Here is a 27,632-nt window from a genome sequence, read left to right as displayed (position 1 = left end):
CAAATGAAAGCTCTTGATGAGTATAACATCATGATGAGTTTATATCTTTAAAAATATCATAATTTGACAAAATACAATATAATTTCTAAATTATTGATATTTTTAAAGATATAAGCTCAACCCGACATTACACTCTTCAAGACCTTTCATTTGAGTACCCACGTCATTTTTTCATATATTTATATATATTATATATATGTATATATGAAAAATATATCAAAAATGCATGTAGGTACTCAAATGAAAGCTCTTGATGAGTGTAACATCAGGATGAGCTTATATCTTTAAAAACGTCAATATTTAAGTAAGTACAGTGCAATTTAACAAAAGTCATTATTTAATAAAGCAAAATTTTAAATAAAAAATTTATCAAAATTTTTGAATTAAAATTCTTAGTTAAATTTTTGAATAATTTGACTTCTGAAAAATTGATCAATTAAAATTTTTTAAAAGTTTTTGGATAATTACAGAAAATTTATTGAAAAAAAAAAATTTTGTTAAAATTCAAAAAATTAAATTTTTTTACTTTTTTGAAAATTCTCTTCAATTAAACAATTTGAATTTGTTCAATAACTCTTAATTAAAAATTGGTTTCAAAAGTCAAAATAATTTTCTTTTTTAATTTATATAAATTATTTAAAAATAATTTAAACAATCGACTAAATTGAATTACCAAAATAAATTTTCCCAACAATAAAAAATTGAATCGTTCAAGTTGAACAAAAAAAAATTGGCAATTAAAAATTCCAACAATTGAAAAAAAATCCCTCTTCTTTCTTCCCGTCATTAACTTAATAAATTTTTTAATACTCAATCTCTAAGTACACCAACAAGTACTGATAAAATAAAAGTAACTAGAATTGAAACTATAAAAATAGTTTCAATAATTATTATTAAATAATAAAAAACAAAGTACGTCGAGCATCGCACAAAAATAGTACGCCTACTAAGACTAGGGAATTAATATTTTAATTAAATAGTATATTACTTAATAATTGGTGCGTAATGTGCAATCTACACATGTAATTAATAATTTGTCAGCATTATCAATTGGTAAGCACTAGTATTTCATTAATTTCATTTAGTTAATTTAAATCCACCAATTAAGCAACCGATTAATTAACAATAATTACCATAAGGATTGCTACAATTGCACCTGAAAGGTCTGCGATGGATTGGGAACAATAAAGGGATTTGTTGTGGTTGCGGTGCTTCCGGAAGATTTGGTAAGATCCGGAGCTGCTAATTCAGCCCATCCCGCGTCGAACGGGTCCGTCGTTATTATCCCAGAGCGGGTCGATATTGTGCTCGGCATTATTGATGATCCTAGCGAGTGGGCTCGGGCGTGAAGGAGCGGTGCTCGACGCGGTGGAATTGGAACTTTTGGAACTGATGGAACTGTAGAAATTATTCCGGAACCAGAGGATTGGGATGCTGCTGATACTAGTCCTGTTACTGTTCCTAGCCACTGCTCCGGTCGCGGTAACTCTGATATTCCACTTGTTGTTGCGCTGCTTGTACTTATCACTGACTGCGTCTGAAAAAAAAATTTTTTTATTCAATTATTCGTATTTTAATGGAGTAATAGAATTTTCTATTAATAATGGAATTCTAAAAAATTAATGAAAAATTCCATTAATATTTAAATTTTAATTGATTAATAGAATTTTCTATTAATAATGGAATTTTAAAAAATTAATGGAAAATTCCATTAAAGTTGAAATTTAAATAGATTAATGGAATTTTCCATTAATAATGAAATTTTAATGGATTAATAGAATTTTCTATTAATAATGGAATTTTAAAAAATTAATGGAAAATTCCATTAAAGTTGAAATTTAAATAGATTAATGGAATTTTCCATTAATAATGGAATTTTAATGGATTAATAGAATTTTCTATTAATAATGGAATTTTAAAAAATTAATGGAAAATTCCATTAAAATTGAAATTTAAATGGATAAATCGGATTTTCCATTAATAATTGAGTTTTAGTGAATTAATGGAATTTTCCATTAATAATAGAATATTAATGGAATTATTTTATAAACAATAGAATTCCAATGAATTGATCGATGATTTCTATTAATACTGGGATTAAAATTAGTTAATTGAATTTTCCATTAATAATTGAATTTTAATGGATTAATGGACTTTTTATATAAGTAATAGAATTCCAATAAATTTATGGACAACTCCCATTAACATTGGGATTTGAATGAGTTAATTTAATTTTCCATTAATAATGGAATTTTATATTGATAATAGAATATTAACGGAATTTTTCTATAAATAAAATTCCAATAAATTGATAGACAATTTCCATTAATAATGAAATTTTAATGGGCTAATGGAGCATTGGATTATCGGAAAATTTTCTATTAATAATAGAATTCTAAAAAATTAATAGATAATTCCATTAATAATAGAATATTAATAGAATTTTTCTATAAATAATAGAATTCCAATAAATTGATGAACGATTTTAATTGATTTAGGGATTTAAATAAGTAAATTAGATTTTCTATTAATAATAGAATTTCAAGGGACTAATGGAGTATTCGATTAATGAAAAATTTTATCAACTAAATTTTCTATCAATAATAGAATATTAAATGATTACTGAAATTTTTTTCATTAATAATTGAATTTCAATAGATTAATAGAAGATTCCATTAGTTTTAGAATTTAAATGAATCAATCGAATTTTTCATTAATAATAGAATTTTAATGCACTTCCAGAGTAATAGTATAATAATATATTTTTAATGAATTAATAGAATTTTCTATTGATAGTAGAATTTAAGATTAACAAGATTTTTAAGACTTAGAATTTTAGTTATAAAATAAGTATTATTATTTAGCAATTACAATTAATTGTAAATAAATTATCACAATTAATAAATTTTATCTACTTATTTGTTGCAGCACACAAGAACACAAATTATTCGACTTTGATCTACTTATTGGTAAGTGATATTTAATAATTTATAAACTTTTAAACAATAATCTCTTTTTAAAAATTTCCAAAAAACATTTTTCAAACTAAAAAAAAATTTTTTTCATAAAATAATTAGCCTCAAAAAAAAAAAAATTTTTTTAAATTGCCAAATTTTGAAAAAAGACTTTTTTTTCAAGTAGATATTTTTTTGATTTGAAATGTAACGTAGATTAAAAAAAAGTGATGAATTACCTCCATTCTGTCACTGGCAACAGAACTAGTCAAAGAATTATTAATCCCAAAAGACTGATGACTAGTCATGGAAGTATCAGTGGATCTATCGATGGCAGACTCAGTCGGACCAGCCGATGACACTGGGCGGGAAGATGTCTTGACAAGAACTGGGCTCAGGTTGCAACTGGTGTTGAGGATCGGCGTCAATCGTTGATGATTCGTTAAGGTAATTTGCGATGTCTCGTTCCAAGTTATGTCGTTAATTGCTACATCCATTGACTCGTCCTCATTAATATTGTTGATGTTGTTATTGTTGTTGTTATTGTTGATATTGTTGTTAATACTGGGCCCGTTTGAAAGTTTCATGTCGTCTAGCGAATTACTGCTCGTAACTCCTGTAATAACAATAATAATCATTATTATTATTATTTTTGTTATCTATATTATTAAAGAGAAAAAGTAAAATTTTGTGACCAGTGTATTTATATGATAAAGTAGGTTTTTATGGTTAAATTTGGTATCATTAGAAAGGTCTTGACTTGGAGCTGTGCCGTTTCAAGGTTTCATATAATTCTCACCAATAGTTAATTTATGATAATAAGTATTTAGGCTGCATTCAAAAATGCTCTATCTCTAGTTACATAATTAAGAAATGACCTTGTATCTCGTGAACTATTGACATTTTTAAAGATATAAGCTCATCCCGATGTTACACTCATCAAGACCTTTCATTTAAGTACCCACATCAATTTTTCAAATATTTATATATATTATATATATGTATATTAGGGTGGCGCAAAAAAACCGACTATTTTTTTTTTTTTGAGTCTCGAGTGAAAAAATGTTAGTTTTTGATGTTTTAAGAGCTCTCTCCAAAGGACAGCTTAAAAAAAAATTTTTAAGATGGCGCTCCAAATTTTTTTAAATTTCAAAAATAGTCAAAAATCGAATTTTTTTTTTTTAAATTTATTTTCTCGTTACGGTATAATTTTATAGACTAAAAAAAATAAGTTTCTGAAAATTTCAGTTCAAAATTTGAATTTTGAAAGGTCGCTCATAATTTTTTTCAATTTATTAGTGCATTTGTTTAGATTTTTTCGAGCGACCTTTTACTATTCAAATTAAAATTCCATGCATTTTTTTTTTTTTATTTAGTACAATAATCGATAAAAATACATCACGAGATGAACTAAAAATCAAGCACAACATAGAAAATATAATTTTTTTTTAATTTAATAATTTTATTTAATCAACTGCCAGGCGTGGGTTCGAATCCCAAGCTGGTCTTAGAAACCAGCTTGGTTGAGATTTGACCTTGCCGCGTAGGTTAAGATTTTTTCAAACCAAAAAGACCCCAACGTACCACTCCTAACACTTAAAGTCGGCGATATGACTAATAGAAGAAAAAAAAAAAATTATGAGCGACCTTTCAAAATTTAAATTTTGAACTGAAACTTTCAGAAACTTATTTTGTTTTGGTCTATAAAATTATACCGTAACGAGAAAAAAAATTAAAAAAAAAAAAATTCGATTTTTGACGATTTTTGAAATTTTAAAAAATTTGGAGTGACCTCTTAAAAATTTTTTTTTTGAGCTGTCCTTTGATGAGGGATCTTAAAACATCAAAAACTAACATTTTTTCACTCGAGACTCAAAAAAAAAAAATAGTCGGTTTTTTTGCGCCACTCGAATGTATATATGAAAAATATATCAAAATGCATATGGGTACTCGAATGAAAGCTCTTAATGAGTGTAACATCAGGATGAGCTTATATCTTTAAAAACGTCAATAGTTAAGAAAGTACGGTGCAACTTAACATAATTAAGAAATTATCTTGTATCTTGTGAACTATTGACATTTTTAAAGATATAAGTTCATCCCGATGTTACACTCATCAAGACCTTTCATTTAAGTACCCACATCAATTTTTCATATATTTATATATATTATATATATTTATATATGAAAAACATATCAAAATGCATGTGAGTACTCAAATGAAAGCTCTTGATGATTCTAACATCGGGATGATCTTATATCTGTAAAAATGTCAATAGTTAAGAAAATAAAGTACAATTTAACAAAAGTCATTATTTAATACCCCAAAATTTTATTTATTTATAATTCACAAGTCACGGCAGTCACATAGTGACTGCAAGGTTGTTAGTAATAAACTATGGATGATTTTAGTAAATAGTTATCAGCAAGATAGGCAAGTTGGAACTCATAAAACTGACCTTGAGCTTGATTTGTATTGCCGAAAAGATTTTTAGAGACAGAGTGCAGCGAGGACAAAGATGGAGGACCAAAGTCATCGTTGCTAGACAAAAGCGAGAGACCCTGCGAAAGTTGATAACACATTGCTGATATCTCGCTTCCTGTTGATGGTTGCACTTCTGGTATTGGACTCACTGAAAAGTTTTTTTTTATTAGACATTTTTTTTAGTATTTTGCAGTTAAAAAATCTTGTTGGGACAGTATAAGGTCTGTGTAACAAATCACATGTTATGATAACGAAGTCTAAATTATTTTGTAGCTCAATTATTTTGTTCTACATTGATAGAAGGATTTATTATCTACTAATAATTTAATTTATTTGAAGACAATTATTAAAATTATTAAATTTTAATAAATAATTTTTAACAGTCAATAAATATTTAGTTGGGAGGAAAGGAAATTTATTAATAGTTAATAAATATTTATTAATAGTTACAAATATTTATTAACAGTTAAAAAATATTTTGTTGAGTAAATTTGTTTCGCTTGCATATGATATGAAGATTGCTTATAAATAAAAATCATCTTTATAAATTATTTGCATCAATTATATTACATTATAATAACGTTTATTGTAAAATACCAAATTCTATCACAGCTCATAATTATCTTTTATATTTTTAAATATTAAAAAGGTTAATTTATTTAGTGAATTGAATTATTATCATATATTCTAGCTATAGGGTTATAAAAAGTGTCAAAAGAAAATTGCTATTTTTGCTTTTTATTTTAAATAAATATTTGTTAACAGTTAACAAATATTCATTAACCATTAATAAATATTCATTAACAGTTAATAAATTGTACTTAATAAATTACTTATTAACTGTTAATAAATATTTGTTAACAAATATTTATTAACATTTAATAAATCGCCTAATAAATAATTTATTAACTTAATAAATATTTATTAAATCCTATGTTTAAAAATCATTTATTAAGTTAATAAAGCTTATTAAATATAAACAAATCACGTATCAGTGTATATTTTTTTTATAAATTTTTTTGATGTAAAAAAAATTTAATCAAAATATCTAATAAAAAAAAAATTACCAGGCGGCTTGATCCCAATGATCCCATGGGGCAAAGTCCCACCAAGGCTAGTAGGAAGCCTGGAAAAATCAGTGGGTTCAAGACTGTGACTCCGTGTGCGTTCCAAATTACTGGGAAGCTCATTGACCCTGAGACTGTGCTGCCTCTTGAAGGGTGAGGCTTGGTTCAGCTGAGTGAACCCGCGAAAAGAGCCCTGTCTTTCAAGCATCGAGGGTGTGGCATGAGGTCTCTCAATCGCGAACGGGTTGTATACCTGCTTAGCGACTGCTGACGTCGGTGTTGACGGGACATCTTTGCAATCAAGTAAATAGTCGGTCATTTTAATAAATAATACAGTAATCTAATGATAATTACGTAATTAATTACACTACATCTCTAATGATTAATGATGAAGATTAATGAGGTACTTACCAACCGCTCGTTCTCTGCTATCTTGTAATTTTTCCGTCAAACTCGGCTGTCGAAAACTTCCGCTTCGCGTAAACGTTGACGTCTTTGAGTCAAACGTCATCGTGACCCCGCATTCCTTGTCGCGGCGTTGCTTCCGTTCCAGGCAAGCCGCAAATGCGCAACCCACTGCGTGGCTTAATCTTTCACCCTGAAAATTAGATTATAGATTAGATTTATTTTAATTTAAAATCAAGTTAGGATTTTAAATAAATAATACAGAAAAAGCTTTGGAATTTTTTATCTTAGTTTACAAGCAATGGATCGAAAAGTTTTTTTTGTATTTTTTGTAGGAAATTATGATAGGATTTTTTTATAAGGTAAAGTACCCACACGGAAAAAAGTAAACTGTAATAAATAACAGTCAACTTATAATAAGTAATGATCAACTGTTAAAAATTTTACTATTCACTTTATAATATTTACCATTTAAACGTCACAAATTACTCTTTACATGGAAGAAAATACTATTTCAAACAGTGATATTCGCTATGTAAATGTCTAAAATAATTAAGTATAATAATTAAGAATTCAGACTTTGATATTTATCATTTCGTACCTAAAAAATGATCTTATGATATGTAAAAAGTATAAAATAAAGTTAATAAATTTCTAATACAAGCAACGTCAATATTTACAAAGTAAAATGGTAAATTTTAAACGCAACGCTAAAAATCAAACTGTAATTATTGACTTGCTTGGACTGGTAAAATGTATATTTTAAAATTACAATTTTTACTGTTTCAAATGTTAAATTTTCCTAGAGTGAGACCCCCTTCTCTTTCATCTGAGTTCCCCTTCTCCTCATAATATGGAATATATATTAAAATGGCAATTTTTACTGTTTGAAACTGTAATTTTTTAAGATGAAAGAGTCGTTATTTACTATAGTGACGGCTACTAATCACTTATTTTGGATATTAAATTATAAATTGTGGCTTTTATATTTTCTACATTAAGTTCTGTAATATTTATATTTTTGCCACCTCGATGTCCGCTTTACTGTTTGAAACTATAAAAATTAACTGGAATCCGAGTGAATATTGCAGTTTACTTTTTTCCGTGTACACTGATAAAAGAATTTGTTTATATTTCTTAGTAATTTATTAAGTACAATTTATTAACTGTTAATAAATATTTATTAATGATTAATGAATATTTGTTAACTGTTAACAAATATTTATTTAAAATAAAAAGCAAAAATAGCAATTTTGTTTTGACACTTTTTATAACTCTATAGCTGGAATACATGATAATAATTCAATTTACTAAATAAATTAACCTTTTTAATATTTAAAAATATAAAAAATAATTATGAGCTGTGAAAGAATTTGCTATTTTACAATAAACGTTATTATAATGTAATATAATTAATGCAAATAATTTATAAAGATGATTTTTGTTTATAAGCAATCTCCTTATCATATGACGTTGCAAGCGAAACAAATTCACTCAACAAAATATTTATTACTGTTAAGTATTAATAAATGTACTTTCTTCCCAAATAAATATTTATTGAGTGTTAAAAAATATTTATTAAAATTTAATAAATTAAATAATTGTCTTCAAATAAATTAAATTATTAGTTGTTAATAAATCCTTCTATCAGTGCAAAGTACCCAGTAGTTGAACAGGTTTCAAAGTAAAACGTATTTGACCTTACTTTTAATATATAAAGATGTAATTATTAGTTCAAATTAGTGATTTTCATGAAAATATAAACAATTTTAGATTGAAGCGCAAAATAACAATGATAATTAAATATTTATATTTTGACAACGGTTTTAAGATAGACTAAAGGAGTAGTAGTTGAACAATCAATTCTGACAAGCCGCAGTAGTTGAACACTCCGGGAGCAGTAGAACTAATAAAATATATGGCAATAGGCACAACAAAAATTTTCAACGTTCTATTGAAATATCTAAAGAATTATAAAATATTATTGATTAATATTAAAAATAATACTATGAATATTTAATATGTTCATTTAAAAATGAGAAATATTTGAATTTAATTTTTTAATTACATTTTTTATGAATGACAAAGCAAATTTTCAATTATAACTCAAAACGTTCAATAATTTTTAACTACACTAATTTTTAGCTATAAAACTTAGTTAATTTGCAGTAATTAATACAAATCACAATGCTAATCACTAGTCTATAAATCTATTAGAGATTAGAGTGATGTTAAAATTATACGGCCCCAGCTTGTTCAAGTTCTGGGTGCTGCTTTTAAAAATTGGAGGTATAGTTAGACGGTAAAATTTAATATAAAAATTATAGTTTATGTCTTTGCAAAAAATATGTATTATTTAGAAAAGACTATTTCATTGGGTGGCACAATTTTTTTTACTTAAAATGATATACCGTTTCTTTAATGATGGTTCGGTTTACGGTTTAGTACCTTTTTCATGAAAAAAATAGCATCTATCGGCTATTCTCGATACGTCAACTTTTAAGTTACCAAAAATATAATTGTTTTGATTTATAATTGAAAAAACTTACAGAAATCAATTACTATATCATTGAATAATTATAACATGCGCATATTACTCATAATAAATATACTGATTTTGTATTACAACAATTCGAAAAGTCTGTTCAAGTACTGATCCCATTTTTATAAGTGTTCAAGTACTGGGTACTTTACTTTATCTCAAAATCAGAAATTTTTCTTAGTAATCTATGTAATCTTAGTTTAATTATTCTTATTATTGATAATTCTAGGTATTAAAATAATAATAATAATAATAATAAATAATTACCGATTCCTTAAGCGCCAAAAAGCCATGGCACATCCACCTTCTCGTAGTACCATCGCGACAAATATAACTAAACCCTTTGTCATGGTTACGATCCGGTGCGCAAAAAGATACTTTTTCAATCGTTTGGTCAACGATTAACCCCTTGGTCTCGTCTTCGACGACTCTTAACCCGTCTCCAGATACGTGTAATATTGCTCTTACTGGTCTTCTTCTCGAATTCTGTAAAATTATTGATTAGTAATAAATCAATGGAACAGTTTCTCAGTTCTTGGATAAATAACTGAGCATTAGAGCCAAGAAAGTTAGTTAATTGTAATTTAAAGTACCCTTAATACTTTGAGTGCTTCCTCGCAGACTTGCATCCCCCTTGATTCGAATACTTCCACGCATCCTAAGTACTGAAATAGCAAACATTTAATTAGTAAAATTAAATTATCTATATTATTAAGAAAATACTCTATCTCTAGGTACATAATTAAGAAATGACCTTGTATCTGGAGAACTATTAATATTTTTAAAGATATAAGCTCATTCCGACATTATACTCATCGAGACCTTTCATTTGAGTACCCACATCAATTTTTCATATATTTATATATTTTATATATATGTATATATGAAAAATATATCAAAAATTCATGTGGGTACTCAAATAAAAGCTCTTGATGAGTGTAACATCGGGATGAGCTTATATCTTTAAAAATGTCAATATTTAAGAAAGTACAGTGCAATTTAACAAAAGTCATTATTTAATGAAGTAACGTCACTAGAAACTTTTAATTTTACAAGTAGTAAACCAGAGTTTTAGTCACAGTACATAAGACGACATGATATTTGAAGTTTACGTACATATAAATTAGATTCGGAAAAATTTATTTAGGCTGCATTCGAAAATGATCTAGCTCTAGCTACATAATTAAGAGATTACCTTGTATCTTGTAAACTATTGACATTTTTGAAGATATAAGCTCATCCCGACATTACACTCATCGAGACCTTTCATTTGAATACCCACATGAATTTTTCATATATTTATATATATTATATATATCATATATATGTATGTATGAAAAATATATCAAAAATACATGTGGGTACTCAAATGAAAGCTCTTGATGAGTGTAACATCAGGATGAGTTTATTTCTTTAAAAATGTCAATATTTAAGTAAGTACAGTGCAATTTAACAAAAGTCATTATTTAATAAAAACAAATTTTATTTATTCATAGTGACTGCAAGGTTACTAATTTTTATTTAAATGTAATTTTAATAATCGTTTTTTTTCTTCCTAATTAAGAATTTATCAAAAAAAAATCATTATGAAAATTTGGTACAATAATTGTCAATTTTTTAAAAATATAATTATCTCCAAATTTAATTTGAGATAAATTATTTCGTAATTTTGCATTTGAAACTTGTTAAAATTTATCTATAAAAATTCAATTTTTTTCTCATTTCTTTACTTTCAATTTTTAACTATATAGTTTTATAAATAATTTATCCGCCATTTTGTAAAATAAAAATTCTTTTTCTCTTTTAAACTAATCTTTCAACCAAAACTTCCGACCTGATCTTTAAAATTGACTAATTTTCCATCTTAAAAAAATTTTTCTTTTTTTTTATCGACTTAAATTTTATAAAAAAATTTTTTTTTAAATAAAAAAAAAAATATTATTATTTACCTTAACATGAAAGGCACACGTTGCAGAACGCACAGCACTTTCATCCGCCTGCCATTGATGTGGTTTACTAGATTCCGGGATATGAGTGTCTTTCCTCCTTCTAAAACTGTCACGAAAGCTTCTCCTTAGACGATCCATCCGTCTGCTGTTAGTGTTAGCTGGCGAGGATCTTTCTCTCTTCTACAATAAATAAATAAATAATTTAAAATACATAATAACATCCAACAAAAATATCTTCAGAAAAATTTAAAAAAGTTTCAATTTATCTCTTACAAAAATCTCTTATAAAAATAAAAATAAGTCGCGGTTGTTATTGTTGGACAAACTATCCGTTGAATATTGCATATTTGATAGTCGTGTAAAAAAGTAATTTTTGCAACCAGTACCTATCAGTACAATGTACAATATAAGTTAAGTTAACTTAAGAATGGAGTAATGCACTAGAGTATAGCATGGAGTTGAGTTAAATCCTTTCACTTGGTGTGTCAAGGCGTGCGACAGGTGTACTATGCATGTGAGAAAGCTAGTACAATATTGCAAACCCAATATTGTTATTGTTATTATTTATGTGTGGATAAATATATAAATATATAAATGAAAGATTGCTTTTAACAGTGTGGGTAAACAAAACTAACCGGCTCTGCAGCATCGGAATTTTATTATATTGTTCAAGAGCTGACTCAGTTTTTTATATTTTGTTAGGTTTATATTTGTCATTGTTTAGTCTTTTATAGTTAGTTAAGTAATTATCTTTAAAGACATAATTAAGTTGTTAATTATTTTGTTGCAAAAAAAATTTTTATTATTGAAGTTTTTGTTATAAAATTTTTTTATTGAGAAAAATTATTATTAGGAAATAAAAATCTAGCTAGTTAAAATTATAAATGCGAAAATTCAAAATTCTAGGTCAAATATTCAAGATACGAAAAAATTATATCCAACCTTTTTTATTAGAAAATTTGATTTTTTATAAAAAAGTTTTTATCAATTTTGCCCTATCTATCATCTTTTCTCAAAAATTAGAATTTAAAGTCGAAAAATAAAGGTATAAAACTTATTTGTATCACAGAAAAAAATTTTACGTCATTGCGTCAAAAAACTTAGTGTTAAAAATTTTTTTGCTACATATTTAACACTTTTATGTGTAAATTTAAGACTTATTCTGTTGAATCAACACAAAAAAGTGTTAAATATTTAATATAAAAATTTTTAACACAAAATTTTTTGTGTTTTTTTCAAAAGTTTAAAATGCTTATTTTGGCTAAAATATTGAAAATAAAAAAATGATATGAGACCTTTTTCATAGAGAATTTTATTTTCTACAAAAAAGATCCTTGCCAATTGCCAATTTTGCCTTATTTATAAGTCTTTATCCAAAATTTGAATTTAAAGGTAAAAATTGAAGTTGTAGAATTTATCCGTAGTTTTTATAAGTTTAAAATACTAATTTTGGCTAAAATATTGAAAATAGAAAAAAATGATAGGACTTTTTTTTATAGAGACTTTTTTTTTAATTTCCTACACAAAAGTTTCTTATTAATTTTACCCTATTTCTCATTCTTTATCAAAAGTTTGAATTTAAAGGTAAAAAATGAAGTTATAGAATTTATCCGTAGTTTTTAAAAGTTTAAAATACTAATTTTGGCTAAAATATAAAAAATAAATCCATTCAGGCCTATTTTATAGAAAATTTCATTTTATACAAAAAGGCCTTCATCATTTTTGCCCTATCTCTTATTCTTTATCTAAAATTTGAATTTAATAGTCAAAAATTGAAATAGCAAAATTTATCCGTAGTTTTCAAAAGTTTAAAATGCTAATTATGGCTAAAATATTGAAAATAAACAAAAATATCGGACCTTTATGTAGAGAATTTTATTTTCTATAAAAAAAAGTCCTCTTCAATTTTGCCCTGTCTCTTATTCTTTTTCCAAAGTTTGAATTTAAAGTAAAAAAATGCAATTATAGAACTTATTCGTAGTTTTCAAAAGTTTAAACTGCTGTTTGTGGCTAAAATATTGAAGATACGAAAAAATTATAAGAGATTATTTTTATAGAAAATTAAATTTTCTACAAGAAAGGTACCAATCAATTTTGCCGTATCTTAAATCGTTGACCAAGAATTTAGAAAATGAAGACTCAAGTGTTTATTGTTTCACATAACTATCAATTTTTTATTTTATTATTATCATTAATTTTTTTTAGAAAAATTAATTAAAGTTTTTGCTTAAGTTTATAAAATTCTAACTGTTTAAATATCTTCTTGTTAAAAAGTTAAAAATTTCAGCCAATGAGAGCACTGAAAAGGAAAAACATTTTTAGGCGCGAAAGTTTGAACAATTTTTTTGGAACAAAACCGTTTTCCAAATTGTGCAAACTTGAACTCCTTTATAGAAAGAACTGATATGGCAAATAATTTTTAGTGATGAAAATTTGTTTAAAACAAAAAAAAATCAAGATTTAATTAAAAAAAAAATTTTTTTTTTATTTTTACAAATTTGGCAGGAATTATTTATAATTTCCAAGAGATTTTTTAATTTATATAGTCACTTATTTTTAAACCCAAAATACTATGATTGTTATTATTATTAAAACAATAACATAGCGATAAAAAATAATCTTACTATACTGATTTTAAGTATAAGAAGTACAAAAAATTTAGAATAAGTATTTTGAAATATTTAAGAGGTTTATTTTAGAAAAAAAAAACAATAAATAATAATGAGTTGGCTGATCCATTACGAAGGATGACTAATGACTGATCCGTTAGAATCATTAAAAACTAATTAGAATATTCGAGAAAAATATTGAAAATATAGACCTTGAAAAATATTTAAATCTTGTATTTTAAATTATTTTTTATTGGCAATTAATATTTATAAGTTTTTGGAAAAATCAAGTTTGAATTAATTTCGATATAAAGTAGTAAAATTATTTTTAAATTTTATTATTTCAAATAAACAGTCAAAATTAGTCACTCAAATTTTTTATTAAAAACAATAAACAATTTTTCAAATTTATTTACAAAAAAATTGTAATATTAAAAATTATTCGTTTAGAAAAAATTTTTTTTTAAAACTAAAATTAAAAATAAAAAAATATTGAATGTCAAAAAAAAACATACCGAAAACCTGAGAGCGTTTCCGCTATAACTAGTCGCTCTTTCGAGCGGCTGATGAGCCGAAGGATGATTCCCCATTTTGAAACAAAAATTACCGAACAATCTAAACGTCTAAGATTTAAACAAAGATTAACAACAATAAACTCGCGTCAGTATCACCAAAAGTCGAGCCCACACGAAACATTCACCCTAAGTCCTCAGTCCTATCGTTCTCATCACTTATATTATGTTTTCACCTCGTTTAGTACGAGCATTCTTCACTCGGTTTCCATCTCTCCATTTCTCTATTTAATTCTTCATAGTCTCTCTTTCATTTTTTCCTTTTTATCCAAAAAAAGTCCCTTAATTCCCAAAAAACAATTTTAAAATCCAATAAATTGAAACCAATTGGCTTGCAAACAAAATCAACAGCCTGAGTTCACTTTTAGATTACACAGCAACATCAACAATAATAATAATAACAGTAATAATAATTATCTACGTAACTTAAGTACTGTTACTTTAAACCTTTCGGTCTCTACCTGACCGACAGGCCTCTCACTTTAACACTTAAACTCTCTTTGATTTTTCTCCGAGTATTTAAAACTCTAAAATTATTTTAAATTTAAATTTAAATTTAAATTTCTGGCTCCCGCTTACTTGCTTACTTGCTTGCAAACCAATTTTCGATAAAAACTCCTCGAGAGCAAGAAATTTACGTCACTTATGCTACACCGCGACTGATTATTCAGTCCACGGTCATTTAATATTAAAAAAACCTCAGGTTTAGTCAACCGCGATACAATCGTGTCCACTATATATACATACATACAGATATATGTACATATATTATGTATTCATCGATGTATGTACGTGTTAAGTTGTCGTACAAGTCCAGTCATCGTTGAAATATACCACTCTCTTTTTTAAAAACTTATTCTTCCTTTCGAACACTTCTTTTCATTCTCGTATCTGGAAAATTATTTACTTTTAGTAAGTCAATTCAATAGTTAATAATCTTTTTTTTTTTCATTAATTAATTTTGAGCTTTTTTATTGTTCAGAAAAAATTATTTTGGAGTAATTTTATGACATTAAAGTTAGCAGTCACTTAACAATTTTTTAATTTTATTTATCAAAAAAATTATTTTTAAAAAATTGCATTTTTTATTTTTTAAAATTTCTAAATGTCAATTTTTTTTTCTAATTTCTTTTTACCATAATTTATTTGCTATAAAATTATTAAATATCTGCTAAATTAATTTCTGACATTAAAGCTAGCAGTAACTTAATAATTTTTTAATTTTATTTATCAATAAAATTTGTTCAAAAAAAATTATTTTTAAAAAATTGCATTTTTTATTTTTTAAAATTTCTAAATGTCAATTTTTTTTTCTAATTTTTTTTGCCATAATTTATTTGCTATAAAATTTTTTAAATTATTAAATATCTGCTAAATTAATTTTCATGTAATTTTTGTGATTATTATTTTTTTTTTTAATTTATTATTATTATCATAATTATTTGTAAAAAATCAAGTCAATTTTTACTCATATAAAAATTAAAAAAAATATATTAAAATTTTTATAAAATTTTTTATATCAAAAAAATGAAAATTAATTTAGCATATATTTAATAATTTTAAAAAATTTGTATCAAATAAATTATGGCGAAAAAAAATTAGAAAAAAAAATTAACCCTTAAAAATTTTAATAAATTAAAAATGCAATTTTTTAAAAATAATTTTTCGGTACAAATTTTTTTGTTAAATAAAATTGAAATATAAAAAAAAAAATTTACATTAATTTTAAAAGCTTTAAATATGCCTTTTGTATTTTTTTTTATTAAAAAAAAAGAACTGGATTTTTTTTTTTTTTTTTTAATAATAAAATTCTTCTTGGTGTAAATTTTATTTCAGAAAAATTTAAAAATTATTTATTAACAAATTATTTAAAAATCATCTACGCAAATTTTTTACAGTTTTTGTTCGAAGTAATCAATATTATTCTATTTACAGATAATTTATGTACATGTCTTTTATAAATTATGAACAATCATTGTCAATACTATTAAAAATAATTATTTCCTTCAATATTAAAAAAATATTAGTAAATTTTCCTTTAAGAAATTTTTATAATAAAAATAATTAAAAAAATACTCCAAAATAATTTATAAAAAATATATAAATCATCTAATTAATTTAATAACAATAATAATAATGTCTATTATTCTGAATTGTCAATAATTAAAATTAATAATCAATTAAAATAATAAATAACATCAATTAAAATTTAACAAAAATATTTATAATTGTTTTTTTGAATTTATTTACTGAATTAAAATTAAAAATCAGAAAATTTTATTTATAAAAAATCAAGATAATTATTTACACCATTTTAATTTTCAAATTTTTTAACGAAATTTCTATTTGATTTTATTGATATATTTTTTTTGGAGGAATTTATAAATTTTTTAAAAAATTGTGATATTAAATTTTTTAAATTATTCGTTTTTTTTATTTACTTTTTAAAAAAAAAATATATCAAAAAAAGATAAAATAGAAATTTTATCCAAAAAAATGAGAGCCAAAATTTTTTCCAACTTTTGAAGGCAAAAAAACTATCAAAATTTTTATTTTTTTCTTTCACGACATTTTTTATCATAAGCAGAATAAAAAAAAATTAAAAAATATTAATTTTTCGCCTAGTTGTGGCCAAAAATACGTTTAACCCTTGCAAATAATTACCAAAAATATTTTTATTAAATTTTCCTTTAAAAAATTTTTATTATAAAAATAATAATTAAAAAGAAAACTCCAAAATAATTTATAAAAAAATATATAAATCTTCCAATTAATATAATAACAATAATATCTATTATTTTATATTGTCAATAATTATAATTAAAACAAATAATTAACTAACAAAAATATTTATAAATTAATTATTTATTAAAAGAAATTATTTACTGAATTAAAATTAAAAATCAGAAAATTTTATCCATAAAAAAATTATTACTCAAATAATCTCAGCTTTAATAATTAAAAAATAGTCCTTGTTAATAACAACAACAATAATTAATAAAAAAAAATGATTATTAACTATTGAAATAAAAATAAATAGCAAACTGTGTGACTATTGTGTTTAAAAATATTCCCACGTTTTTTGTCCGTTAATATTTCTCATACCTTAACACACATTACACACCCTTACACTTCATATATATACATATATATAACACCGTTGCCGTTACACTCAACTACATCCTGTGACCTCATCGAAATTCAACGTACATTTATTAATATCAACATTTAAAACCAACTTTTATCACACTAGCTTATAAAATTAATTTTTCCACAAAATTAATTACAAAAATAATAAATAATTATTGAAAGTAATTTTTAAAAAAATTACTGAAAACTGAAGACCCGAAACTGGACGCGAACTTGGAGCTTAAGCGACGCATTAAAAATTGAGAAGGATCCAAAGATTGAGGATTTAAAATTAGGAATTAATAATTAGCGAAATTAATTAAAATTTTAAGGACTAACTTGGTGGGGGGTAATGTTTAACCGGAGAAGTTTAAGCTTGGGAATTAGGGATAAGGTTGGGACGACACTGATCCTTTTGGTCTCTGGTCACATGGTGCAGTTTAACGTAGCATCGGACTGGATGGAGCTGGGAGTTGAGTCGAGCTCAGGGAGGGGAATATAAAAACCAGCTGCCACGGCAAATGGTTTTACATCTGTCATTATTGTAAGAGTATGCTGTGAGTTTGTACTTGCTGGATGTGGTAGTGTGCATGTATTTTAATGTTAGGTGTATTGTACAGAGAAGAGACCTGGTATAAGCACCTCTGCCTCTTGCTCACCTCTCCTGTCTGCAGAAGTTAAAAGTAATGTATATAAGGTAGAAGTTGACACAATGAATCTTTGAGATGTAATGTGTTTTAAGGAGGGTGAAACTTTCTTTGTACCTTGGTGTTTATTTTATTTATGCACCAATTATTATGGGATTTTTTTAGTTAGCTACTTTGAGGTCTGAATTAATTTTTGGGTAAAAATTAATTTTTTTAAGGCGAGAAGAATTTTATTGGGATATTATTGAGGTAATTAAGGTTGAAAAATTAAATGGGGTATTGGAGCGAAAGTTATGAAAGTTAATGGAAAATTTTGGTGTAAAAAATTATTGAAAATTGTTTGGCTGGGTCTGATGTTTAAGGAGTTTATTTTAGTATAATAATTAAAAAAAAATTTTTTTTAATTTGAAAATTTAAAGAAGAAATTAGATTGCAAGATTTTGATAAAATTTATTTATTATTAAAATAATAAATTAACTTATTTTAAAATAATAAATAAATTATTATTTAAATTAATTTATTATTAAATTATTAAATTTTTTTTGATTTAAATTAAAAATTATTTTTGAAAATTTTATATTTAAATTGAAGATTAATTGAATGATTTGTAAGATAAATTTTATTTGATAATTAGAAATTGTAGAGTGATAATAATATACATAATAATTATAATTAAAATAAAAGGATTGATCTAAAATTTAAATATTTGTTATTGTTATTATTCTTGAATTTTGTTTAGACTGAAAAAAATTTTTTTTAAATAAATTTTGAAAATAATTCTTTAATAAAAATAAATTTTTTTTTAATTCTCTATTAATTTTTCTAGTTCAAATTTATTGTTTAAAAATAAAATTCTCATTGAAATTAAAAAAAAATTTTTTTAAAGAAATTTTCTTGATTGAAAAAATACAAAATTTTAAAGGAAATGAATGTCCCAGTGACATCTGTGATCTCAGGATCAAAGCATGTTACATTCTAACTGAAAAGGTGACAGATGTTTTTTTTCTTTCAAATCAAGAGACACGGTAGTGTCTGTGCCAAGGACACGCTCTTACACCTGTGAGACAATTAGAGTACTTAGTCTTTTATTAATATATAAGATTTTTCTTTAATTTGTGATAAATTGGAAACTAAATTTGAGATATAAATATATTAATAATATATTTTATGAGATATAAAAAAAATGTAAAAAGATGAAAAAATTAGATAGTTAACAATTCAAACAATTTGAATTAATCAAGAAAATTGAGTGTTAAGTGAACATATAGAGAATTATTTAAAGTAAAATTTATGTAACATAATTAATAAATTTGCTTTTTTTTAAATCTAACGAAAATTATCAGTAGGGCCAGAAAATACGCGTTTTTTCATTTATTCAAATTCAAGAATCTATATTATTAAGAGAATAAGAAAAATTTTGTATCTAGGATAGTTATATGATAAAATCGGTTTTTTTTAGTGAAATTTAGTGTCATTGCAAAGATCTTTACTCAAATTTGTGCCTTTCCAAGGTTTCATAACATTCTTACCGATAGTCAATTTATTATGATAAGTATTTAAGCAGCATTCGAAAATACTCTATCTCTAGATACATAGTTAAGAAATGATCTTGTATCTTGTGAATTATTGATATTTTTAAATATATAAGCTCATCCCGATGATACACTCATCAAGACCTTTCATTTGAGTACCCACATCAATTTTTCATATATTTTATATATTTATATATATGTATATATGAAAAATATGTAAAAAAGCATGTGGGTACTCAAATGAAAGCTCTTGATGAGTGTAACACCGGGATGAGCTTACATCTTTAAAAATATCAATAATTAAGCAATGACCTTGTATCTCGTGAACTATTGACATATTTAAAGATATAAGCTCATCCTAACATTACACTTATCGAGACCTTTCATTTGAGTACCCACATCAATTTTTCATATATTTTATATATTTATATATATGTATGTATGAAAAATATGTAAAAAAGCATGTGGGTACTCAAATGAAAGCTCTTGATGAGTGTAACACCGGGATGAGCTTACATCTTTAAAAATATCAATAATTAAGCAATGACCTTGTATCTCGTGAACTATTGACATATTTAAAGATATAAGCTCATCCTAACATTACACTTATCGAGACCTTTCATTTGAGTACCTACATCAATTTTTCATATATTTTATGTATCTATATATATGTATATATGAAAAATATATCAAAAATGCATGTGGGTACTCATATGAAAGCTTTTGATGAGTGTAATATCAAGATGAGCTTATATCTTTAAAATATATATTATATATATGTGTATATATGAAAAATATATCAAAAATGCATGTGGGTACTCAAATGAAAGGTCTTGATGAGTGTAATATTGGAATGAGCTTATATCTTAAAAAATGTCAATATTTAAGAAAGTACAGTGCAATTTTACAAAATTCATTATTTAATAAAGCAAAATTTTATTTATTTATAGTTCACAAGTCACAGCAGTCACATAGTGACTGCAAGGTTGCTAGTAATATATTAAGTAAGAATATTAAATAATTTTGCGAAAATCTTGGCCCATATTTTATAAGGCTTGGACTTAAAAATTTTTCAAATTTTTAATAAAATTTTGAAATTTAATAGATATTTTTTTTGATTAAAAATAAAATTTTACTTGCGGCAAGAGAAGTTTAAAGAAACTAAAATCAATTGACTTATTAAGAAAATAAATAAAAAATACTAAATTACCCGAACTTCCGCTGACAGAAATATATAATTCACCTTCATTGTTAAAATAACATCATTAATATGCAAATACTGCATCAATCAAGTAGTCATATGAATAAAACTTGAGTAAATATTTAACACCCGATAAAACTCAGTGACATTTGATTTTATTCAAATAAAATCAACGCTCAGTACAGACTTGAAATAAACTTGGCTGTTTAAAATGAAGTTAAAAATCGTTTTAGTTTTGTCAATTGTGCTTACAATTGATCCAAGTTACCAACTAGGATTAAACCCCCTTGAAAGTGTCCAACAAAAGTTAGACGCGACGATAGATACCGCAAAGATTCAGCTTGACGATAATTTAACGGCGGCGAGGAGAAAAATCGATCAGGTTGCGGCTGGATTAAAAGAAACCGCGGAATCTGCAGGGCAGGTTGTTTACGATCAAATCCGCGAGTTTGTCGATAAGGTAATAAAAATAATAATTATAATCATATTTTTTTTATTTATTAAAAATCTTTTTAATTTATTCAAATTTTGAATATTCAAATTTTAATTAAAAATTCTGGGTCAAATATTGAAGATACTAAAAATTTATATCAGATCTTTTTATACACAAAAAAAATTAACTTGATTCAAGAGAAAAATTCTTGAACTAAAAAAATAATTTTGACGAAGCTAATTTTTTTGAATCAAGACGAAAAATTCTTGAATCAAGTAAAATTTACTTAAGGTAAAAGACCCAGTTATTGACACTTGCAATTTTATTTTAATTAAAACAAAACAAATCAACTCTAGTAAATTAATAAATGGGTGATCTCTGTAAAGACGTCTTAAATCTGTACAAAATTGTCCGACCAAATTATTTTTGATTTTATGAGAAAAAAAATTAATAAGGGCTACAAAACTATCAGCTTAATCATAATAAATAAACAGCCAAATTAATTTTTGTTTTTTCGATATTTGTGTGTCTTTTGCCATATAACATCACAGGGGACTATTTGCCAGGGGACTGTTTTTTTTTATCAAATTGAGAAAAATCAAGCAAACTATTTCAATGCATTCAACTTTTAAAGTTCTCAATGAATGTTTACATTAATTAGAATAATATTAAGACTTATGGATCCAATTTTATAAATAAATTATAAATAAAAATAGTTGCCAGGGGACTGAGTTTTGAAGTGGCCCAGACACATATTTCCAGCACAAACGGTGCTTAGACACTAAATAAAATTCCGATAAAGCGCTAACAGCCCTATGGTTATTAACTTAAGAAGGGTTTTCATTTTTTCTCTCTCTCGCCCTCTATTGGACAAACGAAAGTATCTCTGTCATACTTGTACAACAAATGGAATCTTAAAACGCATTTTATGCATAAATAAATGAAAATTTTCCAAAAAAGCGCTTCGCTCTTCGATAGATAATTTAATTATCTATCGAAGAGCGAAGCGTTTTTTTTTCGAAATTTTATCACATACATGAGAAAAACACGTTTGAAAATCAACTATAAACCGCTCTTAAGGCTAGTTAGATCCTTATAATCCTTACAAAAGGTAAAATAACACGCTGGATTTTTTTTTTTGGCTTTGAACTTCTGGCAGGGGACTGTTCTTAAAATGCCTGGAACAAACTTTAGTTAAATGAATTTAATGAAACAAATTAATTTTCGGTACTTTTTATTGAAGAAGATTGTTAGTTAACTAATTAAGTTTATAAACATTATGGACCAAATTATATATTATGGACGAATAACTTAAAATTTAATCTTAAAGTTTTAATTTTGGGAATGGGACAGCCCAGGGGACTGTTATTTCGGTGGTTTACGAATTTATAGCAAAAAAACCAAAATTTATTTCATTTTAGTTTTCAATGCTCCAAATAGAAATGTTTTTTTACTTTCGTAATAAATTTTTTTTAGTAACAAAATAACAATTTTTCTAATAAAAAAATGCCTGGGACAGCAAAAAACATCCTTACAGAGAATCACCTATATATCTTAATAAATTAAAGATCAATATAAAATTTTTTTTTTTGAGATTATTTGCTCACCGTCAAACTTTTGGAACAAGTACACACTACGCGAATTAATGACAGTTAACAAAAGCGACGCTCGTGGTTATTTTAATTAACACATATTAGTATTTAAGAAAATTTTATTAAATACTAATAAAATTTTATTTAAGGTAAAAGCCCCAATAGATGATCACGTACCAGTATATGATCACTCCATGTATTTGTATATCTATATTCATAAATATAGGTATACAAATCCATGGAGTGATCATATACTGGTACATGATCATCTATTGGGGCTTTTACCTTATATAAAATATAATTTTATTAATATTAAGTTTTTTTTTTTCGAGTCTAAATAAACTTTTTTTATTACTATTAAATAAAACTGTCTCTCAGTGTGGACCAGTGGCAATAACTGGGTCTTTTATATTAAACCAAAAAAAAAATTTCTTAGTTTAAGAATTTTTTTACTCAAATTAAGAAGATGAAGTTCTTCAAAATTATATACTTGATTCAAGAAAATTTTTTTTTCTGCGTAGAGAATTTCATTTTCCAAAAAAAAATTCCTATCAATTTTGTCCTATCTCTCACCATGTAACGCACATATTCTTTATTTATAATCACTGAAAAATATTGGTGCGTACAGGAATCGAACTCTGGTCCCACTCTTTCGAAATTTAAGTAAATAAATAATAATTTTTGAATTATTTTGACTATTTCATTAGTTTGACGACCAATTAAAAGAGCTCGAAAAATCCTCAGGCCAAGTTGACGTCTCAGATTGTATGACACTAGCAAACCCCAAGGATTCAATAGCGCTTGGGGCGATGATGAACGTGAGCACTTGTATTATTGACCAGCTCGAACTTGGAGATGGAATTCCTGAGAGCCTTTTCAAAGTTACAGGGGAGGTTCGTGAAAATCTAACGACTATCCAAGAAGAATCTCAAAAATGTTTTCAAGACGTAGGATTTACGGCTGTCCCTAAAGCCACTGCGTGCGCTGCTAAAGTAATTTTTATTCTTATTTTTATCCAAAGCTACGGGAATTTATTTTTATGAGAAATTGAATATTTACAAAATTAATAGATGACTGCAAAAGCAACCTGGATAACAGCAAACAGCGTGCCTGTGATATTAACAACTACTGTTAGCTTGACCGATCAGATGGAGAAGTTGCCAATAAATGTTCCCTCTTGTGCTGTAAACAGCGGAATTGAAAAACTGCCAATGAAATATGCCGAGCTTTATGCTCAAGTTAAACAGTGTATTGATAGAAAAACCTCCCAAGCATAGTTGATTGTCCACGGAAATAAATTTCCTGGGAAAATTCCATTAATAGTGATGTAAATTTACAATTTCATATTTACAAAAACAATTTTTAAATTTACAGGTGTGAAAATGTAAAAATTACATAATTGAAGAAAAATAGTAACCTTGCAGTCACTTCGTGACTGCCGTGACTTGTAAACTATATTAATAAATAAAATTTTGCTTTATTAAATAATGACTTTTGTAAAATTGCATTGCAGTACATGTACTCTCTTAAATATTGACATTTTTAAAGATATAAGCTCATCCCGATGTTACACTAATCGAGAGCTTTTATTTGAGTACCCACATGCATTTTTGATATATTTTTCATATACACAAATATATATCTATATATATATATATATATATATATATATATATATATATATATATATATATATATATATATGAAAAATTGATGTGGGTACTCGAATGAAAGGTCTCGATGAGTATAATGTCGAGATGAGCTTATATCTTTAAAAATCTAAAAAGTTCCCAAGATACAAAGTCGTTTCTTAATTATGCTAAATTGCACTGTAATTTTTTAACTATTGACAATTTTGACGATACAAGCTCATTCCGTTGTTACACTCATCAAGAGCTTTCATTTGAGTACCCACATGCATTTTTGATATATTTTTCACATATACATATATATAATATATATAAATATATAGAGCATATATATATATATATATATATATATATATATATAAATATATGAAAAATTGATATGGGTACTCAAATGAAAGGTCTTGATAAGGGTAACTTCGAGATGAGCTTATATCATAAAAAATGTCAGTAGTTAAGAAAGTACTGTCTTAAAAAAGATCTACTAATTTTTTTCGTCAACGTTCAATTGCAGGTAACTAGATAGTACTTTCTTATCTATTAACGTTTTTAAGGATATAAGCTCATCCCGATGTTACACTCATCAAGAGCTTTCATTTGAGTACCTACATGCATTTTTGATATATTTTTCATATATACATATATAAATATATATACATATATAAGTATATAAAATATATGAAAAATTGATGTGGGTACTCAAATGAAAGGTCTCGATAAGTGTAATTTCAGGGTGAGTTTATATTTTTAAAAATATCATTAGTTGACAAGATAGCAATATCAGTTCTTAATTATTGACATTTTTGAAGATATAAGCTCATCCCGATGTTACACTCAACAAAAGCTTTCATTTGAGTACCCACATGCATTTTGATATATTTTTCATATATACATATACATAATATATATAAATATATGAAAAATTGATGTGGGTACTCAAATGAAAGGTCTCGATGAGTATAATGTCAAGGTGAGCTTATATCTTTAATAATGTCAATAATTCACAAGATACAAGGTCATTTTTTAATCATCTATCTAGAGATACATAATTATTTTGTCAAAAAAAATTAAAAAAGAAGTCTTAGTTTAAATAAAAAAAAAATTTTTTTCTTTTCACAGTTCGCGGATAATTACATTTAATTATATTGTTTAATATTTTTGGGAGGAATAAATTTTTTTTACAAAATTTTTGGGGTTCCCAATTTGCCCCGCTATCCCATTCTACCCCTCTTTTTTTTTTTTTTTTTTTTTTGTAAAATTTGGAAATTAATGTTAATTTCATTTCTTTATGATACACAAAAATTCCATTTCTAAAATCGTAAATTCGACATTTATAATTTGACAGTGGAACAGCAAATTCAATAGTTTCTACTTGACTGTAAATTGACAGGACTTTATGATTTATGACGTAATATATATGAAATGAAGTAATACCGTCAATTGAAAAATGTATTTTTAGGCAAATAAATCATTAAAAGCGATCAGAAGGATGTTTTTATTTTAGCAATGTCGTGTTCAGGTATTGTAGGTCATTCATGCTGTAGGGAAAAATCGATGTAGAGGGTTCCGAAGTTAAAGGTGGGGCGGTATCTCTCTATTACTCTATTGTGAATATAATATCAAAACGAGAGCGATAATCTGAGAAGTGTAAATATTATTTTATCTTTTTTAGTATTTCCCTCTTTTATTATGCTTGTAAAAAACATTATCAGAAAATTAGTTATAATCTTCCTGAAAAATATAAACAATCATAATTTAATTCAAAAGAAAAATTTTTAAGCCAAAAAATTGTTTTTAATTTAAATATAAAAATTCTTTGTCAAATTTTTCTTGATTTAAAATTTTTTTTCAATTTTTTATTTATTTTTTTTGTAATTTAATTCTAAGAAAATAATAAAATTTTTTAATTATAAATTATTTATTTAAAAAATTATATAAATTTTTTCTTTAAAAATATTTAATAATTTATGAATAAATTTTTTTTTAGATTAATTATTAAAAATTATTTTAATAATTTATAATTAATTAAATTATTTTAATAATTCATAATTAATTGAATTATTTTAATAATTAATAAAATTTATTTAGAATTATTAAAAAAAAAAATAATATTGACCTTGACTGTGCCTCACGTGTGATAATACACTCTTTGCTCGTGTTGCCAATACACAGCAATTTTTTTTTTTTTTAATAAAAAAATCATAACAATATTAAATATTTTTAACTTGTAATTTTTTAAAATTACAATTTTTTTTATCAAAAAAAAAAAAATAAATAAAATAAATTTCTATAAATAAAAAAGTCAAAGTGAACTCACCTGTAAAAATAATCAGTCAAAGTCTCGAAAATCAGCCAAGTCAATTAATGTGACTTAAAAAGACACCATATTAATAACTCTTAAAGTGATTATTTATAAATAAAAATAATTTATCGAATACCGATATATATATATATAATATATAACTATATATAATACATAGCAGGTACATTTAAAACATGTGTATTAGCATGATAATTTACAAATAAAAAAAAAGATTGCGTATCGCGACGACGGCGGCGAGGTTTGATAAGAATTCTGATACGCCGCATTTGATTTGAAGCACGTTTAATCATCGTAACTAGTCATCTGCTTGCTTTATTTATTATTCAGACGACATTTTTACACTCCGATCCGGTTATATATTTATAGTTATCTCTGTGTTCAGATTTGTGATTATATCCATGTGTTTAGAGAGATATGTTACAGTAAGCGATGATTATTTCACGATAATTGGTGCAGTTATTAACGAAAAGTATTTTTCAAATATTGCGGTCACTTAAAAAACAATCGGGAATGTCGCTCATAATTCTGCACCGCCTTCACTATTCG

General features: G+C 25.1%; 2 protein-coding genes across 3 annotated transcripts; one reads left to right on the top strand and one right to left on the bottom strand.

Moving 5' to 3' along the window:
• Positions 1-691: 691 nt before the first annotated feature.
• Positions 692-27,632, bottom strand: LOC123266755 (protein numb). 2 transcript variants are annotated; one of them, XM_044731153.1, is made up of 10 exons: positions 17,689-17,873; positions 14,527-15,474; positions 11,403-11,582; positions 10,047-10,118; positions 9,721-9,939; positions 6,918-7,104; positions 6,507-6,797; positions 5,414-5,587; positions 3,194-3,570; positions 692-1,537 (listed from the first exon to the last, which is right to left on the bottom strand). In XM_044731153.1, exons 2-10 carry the CDS (start codon positions 14,599-14,601, stop codon positions 1,145-1,147), a joined length of 1,968 nt encoding a protein of 655 aa, XP_044587088.1. In that variant the 5' UTR covers positions 14,602-15,474; positions 17,689-17,873; the 3' UTR covers positions 692-1,144. The 2 variants fall into 2 exon arrangements, with proteins under 2 accessions (XP_044587088.1, XP_044587089.1); XM_044731154.1 differs by lacking the exons at positions 14,527-15,474; positions 17,689-17,873 and adding an exon at positions 27,081-27,632.
• LOC123266757 lies at positions 21,122-24,397 on the top strand. Its single transcript, XM_044731156.1, has 3 exons — positions 21,122-21,552; positions 23,825-24,109; positions 24,188-24,397. The coding sequence occupies exons 1-3, from the start codon at positions 21,304-21,306 to the stop codon at positions 24,392-24,394; spliced, it is 741 nt and encodes a 246-aa protein (XP_044587091.1). The 5' UTR covers positions 21,122-21,303; the 3' UTR covers positions 24,395-24,397.

This window comes from Cotesia glomerata, linkage group LG6, assembly GCF_020080835.1.
Source record: "Cotesia glomerata isolate CgM1 linkage group LG6, MPM_Cglom_v2.3, whole genome shotgun sequence".
Lineage (NCBI taxonomy): Eukaryota > Metazoa > Arthropoda > Insecta > Hymenoptera > Braconidae > Cotesia > Cotesia glomerata.
This window is presented reverse-complemented; position numbering and strand designations above follow the sequence as displayed.

Bases quoted from the DNA above. Each gene is read 5' to 3' on its own strand.
- LOC123266755 (XM_044731153.1), bottom strand. From the start codon at position 14,601: ATGGGGAATCATCCTTCGGCTCATCAGCCGCTCGAAAGAGCGACTAGT. The intron at 10,119-11,402 runs GTAAATAATAAT...TTGCTATTTCAG, and splicing joins CGTGTGCCTTTCATGTTAAG to TACTTAGGATGCGTGGAAGT. The intron at 3,571-5,413 runs GTCAGTTTTATG...TTGTTATTACAG, and splicing joins CAATACAAATCAAGCTCAAG to GAGTTACGAGCAGTAATTCG.
- LOC123266757 (XM_044731156.1), top strand. From the start codon at position 21,304: ATGAAGTTAAAAATCGTTTTAGTTTTGTCAATTGTGCTTACAATTGAT. The intron at 21,553-23,824 runs GTAATAAAAATA...CTATTTCATTAG, and splicing joins TCCGCGAGTTTGTCGATAAG to TTTGACGACCAATTAAAAGA. The intron at 24,110-24,187 runs GTAATTTTTATT...CAAAATTAATAG, and splicing joins CCACTGCGTGCGCTGCTAAA to ATGACTGCAAAAGCAACCTG.